This window comes from Cyanistes caeruleus, chromosome 1 (assembly GCF_971803275.1).
Source record: "Cyanistes caeruleus chromosome 1, bCyaCae1.hap1.1, whole genome shotgun sequence".
Taxonomy (NCBI): Eukaryota; Metazoa; Chordata; class Aves; order Passeriformes; family Paridae; genus Cyanistes; species Cyanistes caeruleus.
In genome coordinates, this window is record NC_141701.1 from 98,086,811 (window position 1) to 98,104,029 (window position 17,219).

Genomic DNA, 17,219 nt, shown 5'->3' on the forward strand with positions numbered 1-17,219 from the left:
GGTATTTAAAGTCTAGCATATACAACTGCCCTTAACTGCCATGCCAGATTTAAATCCCTTCAATCCCAGATAAATCATATCTAACAACACTCACACAGAATATCATTCTTCCAGCAACCACAAAAATGGAAAACTTCAGTCAAAAATAATTTCAAACTGTTGAATTATCATCCCAATGAATTATCTTGTTGAGTTTTTTTTTCTGTTGCTACTTTCTCCATATCCAAATGCTGAATTACTAGATCTTATATTTTCCTAAACTCCAAAAGTATGAATACTTACCCAACACATCCTGATGTATGGGCCTGTGCCTATCTCTCCAAGATGTGAATTATAAATATGTTTGAAGAGTGATGAGATTACAAAATAAAATTTAATTTGCAATTGGGAAAAAACAAAGCTGATCAGAGGGCAAGCAATATCACTACTTTTATTTTATTCACTGTTGGGTAAGTTTCTGAAGTGTTTCTATCATGCCCAACAAGGTTTATTCTCCCAATCAAATAAAAAGAGAAACAGCATGAAATGTGGATTGTAGGAGAATGGTTTTCCATTTTTAAAAGTGTTTTCCCCATTAATATAAGTAGTTAGGATGCAAGAAAAAAATTATAACAGTCACATATCGTGATGATGGCTATCTTTTGTCTTTTCTGAAACACATTCTGAACTACAGCTCTACCTCTCTCTTGCCAGTGGATTACATTTGTTTGCATGGTTCCAGGATAAGAGCAACACAGCTGCAATGGCTGTGATGTTCTCAAAGTATTCTGGCATGCACAGTTCTCATTTGGAGGACACTGAGACCGCAGAGAACACTCAGTCACAACATTATTGTTGCACATTTACATAGCTCATTTTATCAAGAAAGATAACAAAGGCATTTTACAAGTACTGGACACATACCACCACTGAAATGCTGCCAGTCTTTCTCTTGAGGGTAGTGAACAAATACTACAATGCCAGCCAGCGTGCTCAGTGGTGAAGGCAGTGTTTTGGCTATAACAGCAGTATTAATCATTTACTTGCACCAGAACAAATAAAAGATGACCAAACTCAATCTTTCTGCTACATCCAGTCAGAATTCAAAAAGCACAGCAAATCACTGGAGTAATTGGCTGAAGAAAACCCAAAGTTTGAGTCATTATTGCAAGAATACAGACCCTTTTGGTCTCAGCAAGCCCAGGGTCTACAAAAATTTTGTGGCGCTTGGTTTGGGTCAGGAAAAGGAAACAATAAAACAAGTTTTGATTGTTCCTTAAGAAAATAAGCAGACTTCAAATGATCCACTCAACTTCTGCCTGGTGAAAACTTCATTGTTTGTACAGATAGCCAACCACTTCCATTGTCCCATTTCCTCTTCAAGGTTTCCTAGATATTATATAAAATGAAGATCTATCCATGTTTGGGAGGTAATACAGGCTTGGTCTTAAATCACAGAAGTTAATTATCACCTGACTGCATTTTTAATATTTGTAACAGGATATATTGAAAATATTGAAAAAAACTTATTCTAGGTCTACTGAACCCAGAGTCTGTATCAAAGAAGTAGTACCCTGAGAAGCCTGCATTTGAGATAACAAGTAACAACTTCCTTAAATCAACTAGCTAAATGGGTAACAAATGCAATAAAATTGAAAAGTTTATCACAAAACTGTAGAGAATGAAATGCTTTGAGGACTACAGAAATAGGAATTTCAGAGAACCCAAAGTCAGTTTTTACAGTTTTTATAGACAGACAAGACAGATATGGGCTATTAGGCTATGCTACACACAGGGATCATACTTTCGTGAATGAGACAACCTAAAAAATTAGAAAAAAGTGGGCAGGAACTTAGACATTCCTGTTGATATGTATTTAAATAAAGGAGAGATGATGAAGAAAAAAAAATAAGAAAGAAATTAGAAAAAATACAGACTTAAGTTCTGATGCAACTGGTGCATCCATCTACATCTCTGTAGGGAAAACCTTTGTGATCAGTTCTCTTAGGCTGCAATGTATGATGTAACCAAAAGTACTATATTCTACTATAACAGCATTTATATAAGCTGTTAAAACGAGTGTAGCACTGGTTCTTTACCTTCCCCACAACTCAGCCCTGATAATTCCCTCCAGGAAGCAGAAGCCACCCTGGGGTAGACCATCTCTGCTAATGGGTGCCTCTGCTTATCAAGGTCTCTCAGCGTAACTCACAGAATCACATTGTCCCATTGTGAGATGCTCTTCCCTGGGGGAGGAACCAAGCGTTCCTGGATATAATCTGAGGCTTGGGGTGCCACAAAAGGACTACCACTGGATTCCCAGACGACAGGAGCTTTGGATAACCACCACTGGACCTCTAAAGAAGGACCAGACCTTTTCTACAGGATCACCGCTTCGACAAAACCACATCCATCACTCCAGTGATACTGCAATCACCATTTAATTGGACTGCTACCACCACCCTAACCAACAGGGTATCAGGTCATATTCTGACTGTGCCAATTTAAGCCAGTGTTTCTGTACTACTGCCTTAATTGTAATTTCCCTGTTCTGTCTTGGAATCTCTCACAAAATATTTGTGTGGAGCTAATTCCTCTGCTGATTTGCTTTCAAACAAGCACAGCTGTGAAATACACCATTCCCATCAGTAGTGCCTAGTAAGTGCTTTCACAGCAAGTTGATCTGACTGCCTTGTTTATCTGAACAACAATTATGATACTTAATTTTTGGCTTTACCATAGTACATAATGGTTTATTCTTGGAATTATATGTACAGAAAGGAAGAAGCATGTGAACTCTGAATAGACACAACAACTTTCACCACAGATATGAAATGCCACTCAGTTTCAATAGATTTCTCTGTCCCCACCTCTAAAAACAACATCTGAAGTTATATAGCTATTATATCTGAGCCAGGGGACTTCTTTTAAATTGAAACGTACTCTTACTGGAAAGATTATATATATGACTAGAGTGGGGGGATAGAGAGAAACAGAGATAGAGGTAGGAAGTAGAAGTATACATATATGTATGCATACATATGTTTATATGTACGTATATATAAATGTATACATTGGTCACAACAACCCCATGTATTGCTACAGGCTGGGGACAGAGAGGCTGGAAAGCTGCCTGGTGGAAAAGGAACTGGAAGTCCTGGTCAACAGCTGGCTGAACATGAGCCAGCTGTGCCCAGGTGGCCAAGAAGGCCAATGGCATCCTGGCCTGTATCAGCAGTAGTGTGGCCAGCAGGACCGGGGAAGTGACTGTCCTCCTGTACTCAGCACTGGTGAGGCTGTGCCTTGAGCACTGTGCCCAGTTTAGAGCCATTCACTTCAAGAAAGACACTGAGATGTTGGCACAAGTCATGAGAAGGAACAACAAAACTGATGAAGGGCCTACAGAATAAATCATCTAACAAGTTGTGGACAGAGCTAGGGTTGCTCAGCCTGGAAAAAAGAAGGGTCAGAGGAGACCTTACTGATGTCTATTACTACTTGAAAGTAGGCTCTAGCAAGGGGGGAGTTAGCTACTTCTTTCAGGGAACTAGTGACAGGACAAGAGGAAATGGCCTCTAGCTGTGCCAGGGTAGGTTCTGGTTGGATATGAGGAAGAATTTCTTCACTGAAACAGTGTTTAAGCATTGGATTAGGCTGCCCAGGAAAGCAGTAGAGTCACCATTTCTGGTAATATTCAAGAAATGACTGGATGAGGCACTTAGTGCCATTGGTCTAGCTGAAAAGATGGTGGTGATTGGTCAAAGGTTGGACTCAATGATCTTGGAGGTCTTCCTTAACCTTGATTTTATGATTATGTATATATATATGCATGTGTGTATTTATGTATGTATAATAGCCACACTATTCCCCTACACTGAAATCCAAAGAGGTTTTGTGCCATAACTGTATTTCCCAATGCACCTTGGGGGAAAATTGTGGTGTTGGGGTTGTTCTGTGCTTTTCTTTTAAATCAGTTTTATTTCATTGCAGAGCTACTACTCTAAAACCTGGCCACCAGGAAAGGGGTTGGTGTGATGACTGCTCAGGAAACAGTAGTTAGACACTGCCACCTGAGCTGTAAATGAAAGGGAGAGAAAATGGTTTGCGGCTTGTAACACAGAATACAGAACAACCACTGGCAAAGATTAAACGCAGAGTTTAGGACTTTTTTTTTTTTTTTTTCCTTTCACTGGAACATGATGATCTGTATGTTTTGGCCCATTTAAAAAGACTTAATATTTGAGGCCCTAAGTAAGAGAAAGCATCTCCTTCCAAAAAGGGGAAAACTTTATTGGTTTTACTATATAGATGAATTTCAAGTTAGCTTTAGCCTTGGTTAGCTTCATATATCTTCTGAATGCTAAAACAATATGTGAGGCAATGGCAACTACTCTGTGGAGGGGAATACAAGTGTTCTTTCAAAGAACTCATGCAGTCAAAAGTTATCTCCTAAAATCTAAAGGAAAAAAAAAAAAAGTCTTCAAATTCTCATTTTAAAACAAAAGGCAAAAATGTACTGTGTAGCGCACAATGAAGAGCAGGAACCCCATGGCTAGTCAAAAAACAACATATGTGGGTGTTATTCTTCTTGTCCTCCTCTCTACAATCATCTCAAAAATCCACAAAGAGGCTTTTATTACATAAGGGACACCTAGAGATCAGTTCTTTGACCCAGGAATCCAGAAAACAATGCTAGAAACCTCATTTTTGACAAGTCAGAACTGGATACCACAGGGACAGGCTCAGCTCAGAGACCTACTTTATGTCAAGCTAAGTAAGTTTTGATGAAAGTCCATCTCCTGTGCTGAACATACCACAGAGAAACAAAATAATGTTGCTGCAGTGAATATAAATTAATATAAAATCTTTGTTTTGAAAATCATTTCCACAACTGGCTCCATGGATCACTCAGCTGCCCAAACATCCAGCCTGATGCTCACTTACACATTCCCTCTTATTTTGTTTTTTCTGTGCACTTAATCTAAAATTATATGGATTAAATAATTCACAACTCAAACAAGTTCAAACGTAGGAATTTAAATCCAAAACATTGTAAAGCTCTGTTATCATTAATAGAATATTTATTGTGTTATATCATGCTTCAGTTTTGCATTTGCATGGTATATACCTGGTCTACATGTGCATAAATACACTATGCCTGAAGGAGACTTTGTCCTGGCACATTGCTGCAGTCCTGACACCTGAGGGAATCATGTCTGGGACAGCAGTCATCAAAACAAGCCAGCCATTGCTGCCTTTCCCTCCTGAATTGTTGCCAGTGCTTGTGAAACCACAGGCCTCTCTAGCATGTGGGTAGTTGGCCTGAAGAAAAGAAACCTCCTCCCCTGCTCCAATTTCCACAAGCATCTGGAGGCCACCAAAGGGGTATAGGTCAATTTCCACTTAAAAAGCAAAATGTATTGCTGTGGGCAACAGCATGAGAGCTCCTCCAGCTCCTCCTGCATATAGGTGACCACAGGTGAGGCACAGTGTGGAGAGGGAGCTACAGTGCAGAGAAACTGTGAAGTATGAGAGCATGTCCCCACAGACGCCTGCACAAAGCTATCCAGAGTAGATGAACAAGATAGAAAAATCCACAAGTTGGGCTGTCCAACAAAATAGGCCAAAATGGGGCAATTCTTTCCAGTCTGCCTTATGCATGGCATCTTATGGAAGTCAGGGAAAAGGCGCTCACCCTCTCTGAATCTGTATGGACTTAAATCAGAGAAAGCATAACATCTATATGAAATATGAAAATAGAGAAGCAAAGCCACTCAAAAACTGATCAAGCTCATGCTAAAAGGCTTTTTATGTGTGTATAAACATGGCTGTGATCTTGCACATGAATAAGTAAAATTTTATTTGAAGTGAAACAACCAAACATTTAACATCACTTCCATTGACATGAACCCCCTGAACTGTGCAATTTAAGATCTACAAATAATGAAATAATTACCACCCTCATCTTAGTATGATGCACAGTAAACTTATTCTGATTAAAAATAGAATTTTGTGCTGGAATGTTCCTGAGATCTCACTCCTGTTAATGCTATTAATTCCAGCAGTGTGTAATGTGAATTATTTACATGTATTCTAGTATTTCTCTGCAACTTTAAGGAACTGTTTACTCCATTTGCAAAACATCAGCATGTTTAAGGGTTTGTCCATTGTGTAGTGTCACTTGTGGTGTAGTTGTGCAGACAACTACAGAGTGTACTTTCCACATAGGGCTGAGACATGGGCACTGCCAGCACACTCTGCACTGCTGCCAGTGCTCAGTTCTGTTACAATGAGTTTTCTCCAGCTCCTGCTTTTTTTTTTTTTGTGTAAACAGCTGCCTTCCAGCACCACAGTTTAGCTCTAAGTAATTTCTTAATAAAAATATAATTTATTTTATAATCCCGTCCTGAAACTCGGGTAAATTCTTTTGCTCGCTGGCAGTTCTAAGATATCCAAATCTCTATCTAATTAAAATCTGTTCTTTCATTCCACATTTAAAAACTAAATTCTAATATAAAGCTGGGATATTTTTTTGGGTTTTTTACTTATTCACACACAAAATTTAGGAATGACTGTAGGATCTACTTGGGCAATTTTGTATAAAAATATGTACAATCAGATAATTAAGATTCCTCTGTAGGACTGCAACTTTCCCACGTCAGTTTTATCTCAACTTTAATATCATAATTTTAATAAATACAGTAACTAGTGATTGCGAAGTATTACTTATATATATTTATGTATCAAAAGAAGATAATTTAAAATATTGGCCTATACTAGCAGCTACAGAGTTTTAATAACTTTTCTCAAAAATAAAACCCTAAATTATTGGATTCTTTAGTAATCATGCAAATCTGTGGATGAAGCACTGGAGCACGTCTGGCAAAGCCAGACTGTCATCTCTGACTCTGGACAAGGCACTTCAACTTCCTTTGCTTCAGCAGATATGCATGCAAAACCAGCTGTGTAACCCTAGTTATAGCTATTTGCTGCTGTTACTTGGAATTTCTCTCAAAGCTTTCATGCAACAAAATGGCAGTTTCTTCACATATACTGAGTCATCCCTATAAAATTTAAAAGAGCTCAAAATATCAAGATTATGATATTTTATGATATTTTATGTTAATACAGGCCAGGAAGCAAAGGCCTGTATTAACTCTAGTGGAGACCAAGAATTGAACTTTTGCAAGTTTTAACTGAAGATTCACAGGGTAATATTTCTCTTACTTTGCACATTTTCAAACAGTTAATCTCATGCCCTTTTATGACAGGAAATGAGTAATACAAAATCAGTCATATAGGTATCAGCAGCAATATATCCTTTATCAAAACTGTGTGTCATTGAGACATAAACCCTGGGCCTCTTCCAGTCTCACATTTTTTCATTCTCATGGTTATTCTTCCATCTTAATTGCACAAACTTTTTTTTTTTTTTTTCTTCCTTTTACTATTACTGACATAGAAAGCAAAATTATTTCCCAAATGCCAAAGAAACAGAAGTTATGAGATATTCTAGATTGTGGTCAGACATTGTTTTCCAAATGAACCTAGCCAATAAGTACTTAAAAATCTTCCAAACTGATTATAAAAATACTTTAAGTCTATAACCCATATAAAATTTATATATTATATGATGTAGTGTATAATCTATAACCCAACTATACACACATCTCTGTAATTTAAAATAAGGATTGCATGGCCAGTTTTAGGCTTCTAAATCCATTTTATAGCTTCATGACTTGCAGTAGTATGTCCAGCACACTGGGGCTGTGGCCTTCTGTCCCAGCACAGTCAGTTAGCAGAGCCTGAAGCACACACACTGCTAAACACTGCAAGTCAGGCTCCTGGATTTCTGCCATGGGAAGGAAAATAATGCTGGACTTGTTCCCATGTGTGCATTTGAGATTTACTTCTCTCAAAGACAGTCCCTGACCTTGACTGTGGTCTTTTAAATTTATGGATTGGTAACAGGGAACTGAAAAATGAAAACACTTGAAGTTCCTTACCCTTTATATTTACCACACCAGATGGCTGCTGGCAAGTGTTAGCATCAGCCCAGTTTTACTCTGTAACTGTGCTTGGGTAGAAGAATTGCATCTTATCAGAGATGGTGTGAAGGCTGCCTTTTAACAGGTCCAGACGCTTCTTTCTCTGGTAAGGCATTTTACTGATCTGGAACTCTGCCCGAGGAATCTGAAAAATTTGGTGCTGGATACTCTTCTCCCAGGGGTATTCATCTTTTGGAAAGTAGCTACCAATGACCTTTTGCTAGACCTGCACCCAATCTCCTTGCTGGTCAAGCAAAGTTGACCTGATTTTCAGGAAATACCATTGAAAGCAGTGAACCTCAGTCATCATAAAAACATAGAAATGCTAAGTATCTAGGTGTACTGTAACAGTAGATTTCTAAGAGAGACCTTCCATTGTCCTGATATGGTCATCAGAGGTTTCTACTTTCAATAACCAGGCTCTAAAACCCCCACTTTTTCACTTCTCTACATCATTAGTGCCCTCATGTCTTCACAAAAGCTTGTACACTAAATTGGTTTTGCTGACTAATGACTTCTGTAATGGAGTAGACAATTATACAGTTCCTAAAGAAAATGGATGTTAAATAGAAAGATAAATTTAAAGGTTTTTTTTTTCCTGGGATTAACTTTGGGTTTTTGTTGCATCTGTTACCTTACCTTCCATAAGAGCACAGCCAGCAATAGGAAGATGAGAATTCCCACCAACAAACTGATGGCAATGATCCATCCAACAACATACCCACGAGGCTCCAGATTGTGCAAAGCCTCAAAGACCACCTACAAAGCAATTAGAAAAATATCATTTTAGAATTGGAAGTTGTATTGTTTTCTCTTGTACTTATCTTATTAAACACATTGTACAGTGGCCTCACTGATCATATTTCATTTGTCAAACAAATAGAGAATGCAGTTGGAATTTAGTGCTTTCCATCAATTTTTCCCAAAGGATATAAAGCTTTCAAGTGGATTTGTAGTAGTCATGTGTTAGACCCAAAGAATATCAGCCCCTGCTCCAGCGTAACACTTACCCTGCCAACCCCCAGCACTGAGCTTGTTCAGGTACTGGGCCATCGAATGTACACAAAGTTTTGCATGAAAAAATCCACCCCTTAGATTGGCAGAGATTGGCATGACATCTTGTATGGCTTGTCTTACTCATTATATTCTGGTCCTGCCAAACCCCCTGATGCTACACATGAAATATTCATGATGAGCTTCTGTGGGTTAGGCTTTCTCAAGTGAATTTCTTCCCATTTGTTGTCAGGGAGATACTGGGGATGGCTTTCTAGGTAAATAGACAGCGATTAAGAAATAAAAGGAGTAGCCAAGCACTCTGATATACTGTTGAAATAGTTTTGGGAAGGGAGAGGAACAGGGGTTTGGAGTTTCTTAGCTGCGTGGGAGTAGTTGTGTCCCAGCTGGGAGCAGAGACAGTCATGCAGGGTTTTTTTCACCTAGGACTTCTGCACAGTGATTCCTACATTGCCATGGAGCTCTGCCTGCCACCTGCTTGCCAGCCCATTGCTTGCAGCAGAGAGTCCTGGCTGCCCCACTGACTGAGACTTTGCCAGCAGCAAGAGAGACAAGCACAGTCTGCTCAGGTGCCTGGGGGAGTCGTTCCTTCCCACCCCCTCCCCGAAGCCACTGCGTGGTGAGACACCTGAAGATGGAGCTGCCCCTGCTGGACTTCTCTCTAAGGTAGTGAAACATCACAATAAAGCCCTGCCTTCCTTCCCGGTGTGGTAAATGTAACTTTGGAAAAAATTCGTGAAGGAGGGAATAAGTATATAACTGTATTTATAACAGTATAAAACACATAAAAATATAGTGCGCACTAAAGATTCCTCCCCAAACCCAGCAGTAACTACTTATTCAGGTGATAACGATCCTAGGCGACGCTTATCAGCCTGAGAGGAAGAGCAGAACACGGCCATGAGGCTAGACAATGAGATGAGCCTGGCCGAGATGCCCATCAACTCCACACCGGACCGACCCGGACACTTCTCCCTGGGAGCTCAACCAAAGATACAATCAAGAGGCAATCAGAACTTTTCACATACGAAAAGACTCTGCCCCGTTGTCTATTGATTCAGTTCCAGGAAATCCATTCAACCAAACCATCTAGACTCTTTGTGGAACAGTGACTGCTCGGAGTTTAGCCCCAGGACACAAAATCCCTATAAAAACCCTGGACAGTCTACCCTCCGTGTGGATTTGGGTAAATCTGTACCTCTGGGTATAGACCCCTGTCCACCCAGCGCTGCGCTGATCTATTTTATTGTGGTTTTTTTCTCCCATTTGTGATTTAAATTGTGTTATAATAAATTGCTGTTTATATTAACCATATTTTGCCATTGCATTTATAACGCCGGTGTGTACTGGCTGCAATTAGCAGTGCCAAAGACCAATCACCAGTCGCGTGGGTGCCTGGGAGAAGTCATTTTCCTTTTCCTTTTCCTTTTCCTTTTCCTTTTCCTTTTCCTTTTCCTTTTCCTTTTCCTTTTCCTTTTCCTTTTCCTTTTCCTTTTCCTTTTCCTTTTCCTTTTCCTTTTCCTTTTCCTTTTCCTTTTCTCCTCTCTCACCTGAGCTGCTAGTATCACCACCAGGGAGGTCCCACTCCTGCATCAGTGCCCCCTGAAGCCATGAGGGGAGTACAGCACCTTCTCTGCTTCACCTGAGTTACCATCGCCCCCTGTTATGGTTGTAACTACACCAAAGGAGAAATAGTTTAATGGGTGGGAAAAGTCTGTTATCATCGTTGTTTGTTCTGTCTTGTTACAAATATATATTCTAGTACAGAACTGTTATTCCTTTCCCCATACTCTTGCCTGGAAGCCCTGAAAGTTTTGCAGTCACAATAATTTGGAGGGAGGGGTCATCTTTGCATTCCAGGAAGATTTCCACCTTGGCAGATATTTATCTTTTAAACCAAGCCTGCTTGTTAACTACTTTTTCCCCCCAAAAAAACTGGACAACTCATATGTCACTGTTAAATACAAATCATCCCTGCTGTGCTTTACAAGACACATTGTGTGAGAGGCAAGGACACATGCAGTCATGGGGTCCTTCTGGAAATGCTGGGAGCTGTTCTCTCTTTTTCTATAGCATGTATGGCAGGGAAATACAGACAACAAAGAGCCTTCCCACCATCTGTCTCAAGAAGACAATAGGAGCAAATTACATCATCTTATATACTATGTGAATTTTCAGTCTCTTATTTCAATCAAAACTAGTTCCTCAGTGGAAAACTCAAGAACATCTCTCCTCAGTGAGGGCTATTTCTATGTTAAATTCTGCTATTTAATATCCAGCAAATGCAGAGGCAGCAGGGCATTTTTTAAAGGCAATTCATTTGCTTTGTCTGGCTCTGTTTTGCAAGACAAAGTAGCTAGTTTTTCTCCCTCCTTCAGGAACCACTTTCAGTATCTTTCCTTAGGAATGGAAAAACTATTTCGTAGATATGAACTGTTAAATCAGATTTTTTTTTAAAAATAACTGTTAAAAGTAGGTGAAAATCCAGGAGTTACAGTCACATAGAATTATTCAATCCCAAGGTAAAAGGTCAATGAAAGACCCCAAAAATACATTCACTCACTGCTAACCCTGTTCAAACAGCTTCATTTATGAGCCAGAAAAAGTAATGCAATACCATGCAACTTCTATGAATCTTGAAGGTGGGTATTCAAGAAAAGGCTGCAAAAGGAAGAAGATGGCAGCACTGGTACAGGGGCCAGAGGTGCCCTGGATTCTCTAACCATGCAGATTTCCAAGCCTCAGAGAAAGCCACGGGGATCCTGAGTGAGTGCAGGCAACAGCTTTTCTTTGAGTGGGAGATGGGACAAGGACAGCTTCTCAAGATCCCACTAACAAACATTTCTCTGTTTCCATAAGTACATGTAGCATTAGCAAACAGTCACAAAAATTACAGGCACAGATGAGAGAAAGGGGGTTGCTATATTTTGTCCCAGTGTTCCAATAAAGATGTACTCATACAACCTTCATCTCAGTTTCACAGGTTAATTTAATGCTGATTAAGACAGCAGCTTTTCTGGAGGAATAATTTGAATATAGCTGATTTATACACAGTTTTTTTCTATCAATGAGATCTTATCAGGCATTTCACAGAATCACAGTAAGGGGTAAGGTTGAAAGGGACACAGTGAGTCATCTGGTCCAGGGTCATTCTAGAACACATTGCACAGAATTGAAGCCAGATGGTTCTGGAATATCTCCAGTGAGGGAGACTCCACAGTCTCCCTGCTCAATCAGTTCCATTGCTTGGTCACCTGCATGGTAAAGAACTTCTTCCTCATATTCAGTAGGAACTTCCTGTGCATCAGTCTCTGCCTGTTGCCTCTTCCACTATTGCTTGGCAGCATCGAGAAGAGTCTGGTTCTATCCTCCTGGCATCCTTCCTTCACATATTTATATACATCGATGAGGCCCCCCCTCAGTCATCTCCTTCTGAGACTGAACAGACCCAACTCTTTTGGCCTTTTCTCGTAGCAAAGATGTTCCATTCCCATAATCAACTCTGTAGCCCACCACTGGACCTGATCGAGGAGCTCCATGTCTCTCATGTCCTGAGGAGCCCAGAACCAGACACAGCACTCCAGATGTGCCTCACCAGGGCTGAGCAGAGGGTCAGGATCACCTCCCTCCACCTGCTGGCAATGCTCTTCCTAAAGCACCCGAGGAGACCATTGGTCTTCTTGGCCACAGGGGCTCACTGCTGGCTCATGGACAGCTTGTTGTCCACCAGGGCCCACAGGTCCTTCTCCACATAGCTGCTTTCCAGCAGTTTGGCCTCCAGCCTGGACTGGTGCAGGGGGTTATTCCTCCCCAGGCAGAGGACCCTGCAATTGCCTTTGTTGAACTTCAGACCTTTCTTTTCTGCCCATCTCTCCAAACTCTTGAGGTCTTTTTAAAGAGCTTCACAGCCCTCTGAGGTATCAGCCACTAGTCCCAGCTTTGTGTTGTCAATGAACTTGCTGCCCCTTCCCCCAAGTCACTGATGAACAAGTTGAACAATATTGTATTTCTAAGCAGCTTGGAAAGATGATTTGATGTGGCAGTCCAGTTTTCACAGGTGCTAAGGTTAGCATCCATCTTACAGACACAGGTCTTATGACTATTTCTTAGATAACAAGACATTAATTTTACTTTTCTTTCTGACTCTAAAAAACCTGAACGCCTTATATTTTAAGTATTGCCAGCTCTATTGAAGAGACCTTTCAAGCAGTCTCTGGTGGTTCCTTTTCACTACTCAGTGAGCAAATGTCAACATATCACAACCTTCAGCAAAACAGACCTATATGCACTTCATCCTGCCAAAAGACAGAGCCAGAAAAAGCTGCAGAGATGAAATCATATGTCATCTCTATAGCAAGAGCTTCACATTTCAGGTCTGAAGCACACTGGCTGAAGACCCTGGCTGTAGCTTTTGCAGTTACAGCTTGAGCTAACAGGGAAGAGCAACAGATTCTTATCTACCTGGTTTCTTCTAGCAGTCTGGAATCAACATACATGCATTAAAAAAACTCATTTACAGCTTTGTAGTTTGGAAAGGAACAGGGATGTTGTGCATGGTAATGTCCCTAGCTATCAAAATCAGCCTGCATTAATACACTGCAACTGCAATGAGATTTGGTGAAGAAGGTACCAACAACAAAAAACCCAAGCCAAACTCAAATCAAATCAGACTGAGCAGACAGTGTATATTGCATATGTGGAGTATCAGAGATAAGGCAGTGGCAGGATGCCAGGGAAGCAAGCCATCCCTGGGGGGAAGGTTGGAGGCAGGGGGTAATTAGTACTAAAGAGAAGCACACCATCTGCCACCTGCTGCTTGACCCTGAAAGCCATTCTTGGGCAAACCTTGAATTCCCTGTCCTTTCCACCCCACCAGCACAGCCTTTATAGGGTGTCTAACAGGTTGGGCAGCACAAGATAGCCTCCAGCTCAGCACATTTCCCACAGCTCTCACCTATAGAGAGGACAGGAATGATAAGATTAACTGATGCTGAAGATAAGGGGTGTGGGGCTGGCAAAATATCCCAGAGAGGGCAGTAGGGGCAGACAGAAAGCACATGTAACAGTTACAAAACACAAAAGTGGATTTGGTTTGTTTTCAGACTCTGATAAAATGCTAGGGAAAAACCTGAAAAACATCACTGTCTGGAAGACATACGAGGATCTTTAATTTCATATTTATCTTTTGCATTTTGCTCTGTACATGCAAGTGGGGAAACCCAGGAGGCAGTGCAGGTTGTCATTTAGTTTTATGTAGCTCACACCTCAATCAGGCTTTATACAGTGTAACTGCCCTTCTGGAAAACAACTGAGATTTCTACCCAACCACTGATTTTTGCAATGTCAAACCCAGATGTACAAGAGCACCTACCAGTTCATCTGCTACCTGAGCCAAACACTTACTATTATATCCTCATAGCTATATCTTGGTTAACAAATTATGAAGAAACAGAACTTTTGCTTTTAAGAAGTTTTAAAACACCTTATTTCAGTAAAGCATGTAAGCAAGAAGTGGAGTTAAATGAGTAGGAATTTTTGAAAGCAATTAAAGTTCATACTCTGTAAAGCCCTTTGCAGAAGAGTCACAGGATACTGCACTGGTACTCAGAAAGAAAAGAAACATACCTCAGCAAAAGCTGATTTAAAATACAGATTGAGAACTTTTATTTTCTTTTTGCTTATGTATATTAAATGAATTTTATGCAATTGCATCATGAGCCACAGCACCGTGGAAGGCATGGGCTTATAAAAAAATGCTATTCTATTTCTGTATTATCACCTAGATTATTTCTGGTTTTTCAAACCACACTGCATTTCTGGTTGACTTTTCCATTCAAATTATGCTTGGGGGGACTTCACCAGTAAAGACACTATTCTCCTTTATGTCTGTACATATGTGCATATACATCTCTTTTGCATATTTATCTATTTACAGATACTAAGAAGAGCAGTATTTTCCTAAAAAATACAAACCTGATGTCTCCTTGCAACTGGCTTGTCTCTGTCCCTGGGAAATTAACTGTATTTTATTGTTAGTGTGTATTCTAATCCTTTACCCAAGTGCATGTTCCTACCTGAGAGACTGCAGTGTAAAGACAAGAAAATCTCTAAATGGAATGTTATAGCAGGAAATGGAAAGGTAAAACAATAAAATTAATAACTCAACACGATGAAAACAATAAGGCAGCAAATAATTTGCTGGCAAGGAAGCTGCAAAGCTGCTGGAGAAAGCTCCAGCTAGGTATCAGAAAGGTAAACTGGGAAAAACCGGTACCTTAAAATGCTGAGTGTTTCTGAAAAAAGAGAGGTTGGTGGTGGATTTCTGAGTGGAAGAGGTATTCCCATATGCATTAAGGAAACAGCCCTAACATCGTGAACACTGTCCAGGAGCACAGGCTGCTCCTCACACCACAGACATAGAGAACAGGCCAAAGTCAGGAGTCCTCCATGCTGCAGGCAGACAGCTAAACCTTAGGTTCATGAATATACATTTAAATCTCTTTGCATAGAGATATGCATATAAAGACACATTCCAATGCTTCACAACCATAAACTTACTTTTTGTAAGTTGTTTTTTTTTGTTATTGTTTTTCCCCAAAATATACTGTTTTATCATTGCAAACATAAACGTACCTAAATTCTGAGCAGAAAAAAATCCATGGAGGACAACCACTTGCCTGTGTTGCATTGTCTTGGTTTAAGACAATTTAACAGGAACCCTCTACAAGGATTTCTCCCTCTTAGTTTTAACCAATCCCTTTCTACCAATAAGGACAAACTGAATTTTAGTAGACATAAGTGAAAAAACACCAGTTTACTAGCAAGCAAAACAACAACAGGCAAAAAAATTATCAACCATCGTGAGATACAAAATTCCTAAATCTCACAGGCTCCTGCCAGAGACATAGAGAAACTTGAATTTGCAGAGTGACCCATCCTAAGATGCTGGCCACCGCAGCTGAGTGTGTGGCTCTAAAGACAAAGTGAAAATGGCAGCAAACCCTCCCATGAAAGTAGGAGCTTAGGAAGCAGTTCTAGTGGCAGGTAGGAATTGCTGGACTCTGCCAGTTTTGGTGTTGCTGCCTTGGGTCCATACTCCGAAGGAAGAGGAGGGAAGGAAACAACAGACTTTCAGCGCTGATGAGCAGTGGGTTGGCACCAGACCAGCTCCGGCTTAGTGCTGTCCACAGGTCTTGCAAAATTGACTCTGAAACAACTCTGAATCTCTCTGAAACACTGTCCCATTTTAGAATGCAGATTCTCCACTTGCTACTGTTGCAAATAAGGCAAGCCAAACAGGGAGAGAGATACACGCCTGGGCGCTCCGACTTTTAAAAGGCCCTGGGCACCAACTCCCCTTTCTGGTTTCTGGCTGCAGGGGTCTAAAAGAGACAGTAATGATTGTGGGCATGGATAGACAGGGGATACAGTAACACCTTGGGTTAGCCGGGACATGCATTAAACCTGGAGTGACTGAGCTGGAAATAAAAGAACAGTGAACTCTATCCAGAAGGCAGGAAAGGTTCAAAGGCTTGATGAAGTATACCTGTACTTAGTGGATAGCACCAGACAGCAGCCTTAAGCTTTACAGGTCACTGTGTTGCAGGACCTGCATACATTTTATCTGGGGTTGTCTTTTCATACAGTCACCTTTGAATTCCCTCACTTTCAATACAGGAAGAGTCAGAGGCATTTGGATAGTTTTGTTGTAGTAAAATCCAGTTAATTCTTCCTTCCACACTTCCAAAGGCAGTCCTTCTGCTCCTTAAGAGCACTCCTCCTCTTCCTGCACAAAAGCAGCCAGCAGAAAGCATGGACTCTGATCTCTTGTTTGACTACTGTGTTCTCCTGAAGCTTATTGTTGATTTTGCTCACAGACTGAGAAGAGAGTCAAACCCTCATGGAAGCTTGTATGATGAAGAAATTAAAGTATGCCTCCAGAAAATATGGCACCATTTTCAGACAATATGTATGTATGTTAATACCACTGTCATCACAGAGCCAAATCCAAACTCTGATCACCTTCTTCATGTGATTTGTGTAATATAAGAGCTCAAACACCCTATTGTAACCATAACAAAAAATACATAATTACAAATAATTTAAAACCATATCCAAATCCAGAGAAATTATTTCTGAGAATTGCACAAATGCATATTTTTTAAAAATGGGTTCATT

General features: G+C 40.4%; 1 protein-coding gene across 3 annotated transcripts in view; it reads right to left on the reverse strand.

The window, feature by feature from the left end:
* Positions 1-17,219, reverse strand: part of ITGA9 (integrin subunit alpha 9) — a 218,944-nt gene that overhangs the window by 5,534 nt on the left and 196,191 nt on the right. For all 3 annotated transcript variants that reach the window (XM_086844215.1, XM_086844226.1, XM_086844237.1), the window contains one exon: positions 8,667-8,786. In XM_086844215.1, the coding sequence (XP_086700341.1) occupies positions 8,667-8,786 (120 nt within the window). The remainder of the gene's footprint in view (positions 1-8,666; positions 8,787-17,219) is intronic.